We start from the raw sequence: 5,000 nt of genomic DNA, 5'->3' as shown, positions 1-5,000 counted from the left end.
CGATTCAGACTCATGACATGAAATACAAATGCAGGGCTTTTTAATAAGAAAAGTCACAAAATTAGGAACAGGGCAAAAGTATCGGAACACATTACAACGAATAAGCCAAACGAATGACTCTTATTAGGCAAACTCGTGTCAAAAGAGGGAAAGGTCAACAGGATAAGCAGGTATCTCAGGGCTAGACAGTTTCAAAGTTGGGTTAGAGTTAAAAAACAAAAAACAAAAACTGTAATCACAGGAATAAACAAACAGAGACAATTTCATACCAGAGCACCAGTGTGGGTGCTGGAGATTCAATGTCAGTTCAATTCAGCTTATTTGTATGGCACTTTTAACAATGGACATTGTCTCAAAGCAGCTTTAGAGAAATATAGAAACATAGAATAAATATATATTTTTATATATATATATATATCTTGAGAGGAACCAGGCTCAGAAGGCAACCTCATCCTCATTTGGGTGACGCTGTAAATGTTGATAATGTCCTTTCTACAACAGGAACCAAGAGGTTTGAGGAACTAATAGGTCAGTGTAGTTCCTGAGGTCATGAGTTCAGACGATTTCTTTGTGACTATAATAACCTGAGAATTTTAAATTTAAGGTCATAGTGTTGCCCATAAAAAGAAAATGAATGATGTCTTATATCAGGGATGATAGATTTACAGCCATTTTTATCCTCCAGTTCTCCCTGTTCCCTTTTCCTGTATAAGGTGACTCCATCGTGGTGGCACCGAGCCAGACTCTGTCCAACGAGGAGTACCACATGCTGCGGGAGACGGCCATTAAAGTGGTGCGCCACCTCGGCATCGTGGGAGAGTGTAACATCCAGTACGCCCTGCATCCGTCCTCTCTGGAGTACTGCATCATCGAGGTCAATGCCCGGCTCTCCAGAAGCTCAGCGCTGGCATCAAAAGCTACGGGGTAATGGAAGTTTGAACTTTTCACGTTTTTAGAATTACAGTAGAACTTCGGGGCACGAACGTCCCCAAGTACATACAAATGGGGTTAGTTATAGTGATCAGGAACAGATTTATCTATTTACATGTGTTCCTATGGGAAAAAATAAATGACCTACAACCAAATCGGGGCGCAACCAGAATTTAGAATTACGTTTGTACTCCGAGGTTCTACTGTATAGATTGATGACTTTAGTCCTGAAGGTAGGTCAGTACTGGCACCGGGAAAGGTTTGGGTTACATCCATGCTTCTGTTGAGTTTTTTAGGATTTGTGTAATCTGTGGGTACTCTCCTTTCTCAAAAAAAAAAAAAAACTGGGATAGAAAATAAGGACTAAAGAGAAGAAAGAAAAAGAAAACATTAATATAATGATCTTTGAATAAGGAAGTAGATTGTCAGTCTATTTCTGCATGCCCTAGGTGTAATGATCATATTAATTACTGTAAATATGATTTATCAAACAAACCAAACAGCCTTCCACCATCTTCATTATACAGCAGCTTGATCCAGAACAACCGATAATATACTGCAGTTAAATATTAATATCATGCACTGACTGTTAATTGAGATTACATAAGGTGCTTTTAAGTATTTTAATTATTTACCTGATATAACTTAAATACTTCACATAAATTGACTGATTGAATATTAATAGTAATAATACTAAATAGACAATTAAATGTGAGAACGAGTGAATAAACGAATGAATGAATGAATAAATAACCAACTAACTGAATGAATAACTGAATGAATGAATGAATGAATGAATGAATGAATGAATGAATAAATAACCAACTAACTAAATGAATGAATGGATTGATGAATGAATAACTCAATGAATGAATTAATGAATGAATGAATAACCAAATGAATGAATGAATAACTAAATAAATGAATGAATGAATACCTGAATGAATGAATGACTGAATGAATGACTAAATGAATGACTGAATGAATGAATAAATAATTAAATGAATAAATAAATGAATGAATGAATAACTAAATGAATGAATAACTGAATGAATGAATAACTAAATGAATGAATAAATGAATGAATGAATGAATGAATGAATGAATTAATGAATATGTAACTGAATGAATGAATGAATGAATATATAACTGAATGAATGAATTAATATATAACTGAATGAATGAATGAATTAATATATAACTAAATGAATGAATGAATGAATGAATGAATTAATATATAACTGAATGAATGAATGAATGAATTAATATATAACTAAATGAATGAATGAATGAATGAATGAATTAATATATAACTGAATGAATGAATGAATCGATGGATGAGTGAATAACTAAATGAATGAATGAGTCAGTGAATAAATGAATGAGTGAATGAATGCATGAACGAATGAATGAGTGACTGAATGAATGAGTGAATGAATGCATAAATGAGTAAGTGAATGAATTAGTAAATGAATGAGTAAATAAATGAATAAATGTATGAATGAGTGAATGAATGTGTGAATGAATGAATGGATGAATAACTAAATGAATGAATAACTAAAGGAATTAATGAATGGATGGATGAATGGACGGATGAATGAATAACCATCTAGCTAACTAACAGAAACAAATAAACAAATAATTTTTCTCAAAGCAAACAAATAAAAACAAACAACACATCGTAGCAAGTAAAAAAAACCCTTAAATACTGTCAAAATGTTGTCTTGTATTTTTATTAAAGGATTTAAAGGCAAATGAAGCAAATGCACACATTTTTATTAACTCCACTTCTAGGCATCTGTGTTGCATCAAGCTTTAAATCTTCTTCATGGTGTATGGCTGATATGCTACTTTTAAGTGTTTGCTATGTTACTACAAAGATCTGCTTGGAGAATAAAACATCAGAATGTCACATTTAAAGCTTAAAATCAGTAAGACGTGTCTAGAATTTGGTTTAATCATTTTATATCCGGTTCGCTGTGATGCTGGAATAGGAAATATTAGATCTGTTTGACTTTATTCATGATGTTTTCACTCGCTAGGATCACACGCATGCAGGAAAATACTGCCATAAATCGGTTAGGGGATCATAAAGTGGGTTTCTATCTGAAATAGACAATAGATAAATAAATGAAGGAAAGCATGGCATCAAAATGTTGTTGTTGTTTTTTTTTTTATCCTTAAATATGAAGCCCGAGGCTTTTAGCATAACACTAAATCTAATAAAGAACAGTTTGACTTTTAAAGATTTTATCACTACTTTTCACTTGCGGTTTTTGTTGTGCTGTAACATTATGAACAAATAGCGCTTCAAGTCTTTTGAGGTTCCGCTCCTTCATTTCTGTCACGGTCCGTACGCGACCCAGATCACTGCAGCTTTTACTTCACCGTGGCAGAAAGCGAAAATAAAAAACAAGGAGAGGAAAATGTCAGCCGCTTAGTTCCAGCCTCACCTGCGAAACTTTCCCCGAAGTTGGAAAGTGAGCGATTAGCACGCTGGCTTCGTGTTTGTTGTCGCAGAAATATTGAGAAATGACTCCTGCCAAATGTTGAACATGTTGGATGCCAGACTTTGAAAACACCCACCCACCCACCACTCAGGCTGTTCAGTGTGAAACCAGGCCGTATATTTAGAAAGACATTTGAAAGTCCACGGCTTCGAAAAGAATAAAAAATAAAATTCACACGCAAGATTATATGGAATGGAACAATGTTTTTTTTTTTTTGCTTATTTAGAACGTGTGAAGGCGTGAGAGAGAGAGAGAGAGAGAGAGAGAGAGAGAGAGAGAGAGAGAGAGAAATTCTCATAAAGAGTCACAAACCTAAAGGCTGCTTTATGAGAAGGTAGAATATATGTAGAATTATTCACCAGCACAGCTTTCCATTCTTTATTGAAAATAAATAATAAAATTCAAAGTTAAAGTCAAAAAAAGTTAAAGTATTATTATTATTATTGTTGTTGTTCTACATTAACACACTTCTCTGTTCTGTCAACACACACCTCAGACACTCCATGTGTACTGTACATTGTACTGTTTGCTTTTTTACTGTTATTCTTGTCTAATTTGTGGATTCTTTGTGAATTTTCAGCTGTTCAGGCTTTCCAAGTTAAGTTTTTTAGAGTTATGGTTGTACACCGATCAGGCATTCTGACCCCTGACAGGTGAAGTGAATAAGACTGATGATCTCCTCATCATGGCACCTGTTAGTGGGTGGGATATATTAGGCAGCAGGTGAACATTTTGTCCTCAAAGTTGATGTTAGAAGCAGGAAAAATGGACAAGCGTAAGGATTTGAGCAAATTTGATGAAGGGCCAAATTGTGATGTCTGGACCACTGGATCAGAGCATCTCCAAAACTGCAGCTCTTGTGGGGTGTTCCCGGTCTGCAGTGGTCAGTATCTATCAAAAGTGGTCCAAGGAAGGAACAGTGGTGAACCGGCGACAGGGTCATGGGTGGTCAAGGCTCATTGATGGACATGAGGAGCGAAGGATGGACCGTGTGATCCGATCCAACAGACGAGCTACTGTTGCTCAAACTGCTGAAGAAGTTAATGCTGGTTCTGATAGAAAGGGGTCAGAATACACAGTGCAGGACGGGTCAGGGCTGTTTTAGCAGCAAAAGGGGGACCAACACAATATTAGGTCATAATGTTATGCCTGGTCAGTGTATATTTGTAGTTTTTCCAAGTTGGAAAAACTACCTTGATAGATCCTTGATTGAATTCTCTGTTCTGATTGGTCAGAAGGTTGATTTATTTCCTTTAACAGCAGTTCTTCTAGCTGAAACACAGTTTTAAATGAAAGCACTGGCCTAATATGTTATTGGAGTTTTTCCGTGATTGTTGTGATGAAAATGCTGCTTGATTGTTGATGTGGAAGGATTCTCCAGCGTCAGGATTTGTAACAGTGAAAGCTTTAGGTTTAAACTCTACGGTTTTAGACGTCTTCATGACGCTTGTACGAGTTTACAAGTTGAAGTTTCTCGGTCTTCTGTCAAGCTGCAAATTTTGTCTTCAAGCCAGAGAAAAGAACAACCGTTTCCATCGGCTGTAAGTGAAGTGACTGCAG

The 5,000-nt window shown here is 35.7% G+C and overlaps 1 protein-coding gene across 1 annotated transcript in view; it reads left to right on the top strand.

Moving 5' to 3' along the window:
• Positions 1–5,000, top strand: part of cps1 (carbamoyl-phosphate synthase 1, mitochondrial) — a 79,260-nt gene that overhangs the window by 22,865 nt on the left and 51,395 nt on the right. The window contains exon 18 of the mRNA XM_058391139.1: positions 714–924. Within this exon, the coding sequence (XP_058247122.1) occupies positions 714–924 (211 nt within the window). The remainder of the gene's footprint in view (positions 1–713; positions 925–5,000) is intronic.

Source organism: Hemibagrus wyckioides, linkage group LG06 (assembly GCF_019097595.1).
Source record: "Hemibagrus wyckioides isolate EC202008001 linkage group LG06, SWU_Hwy_1.0, whole genome shotgun sequence".
Taxonomy (NCBI): Eukaryota; Metazoa; Chordata; class Actinopteri; order Siluriformes; family Bagridae; genus Hemibagrus; species Hemibagrus wyckioides.
The sequence above is the reverse complement of the archived record's forward strand: the minus strand, read 5'-3'. Positions and strand labels throughout refer to the sequence as shown.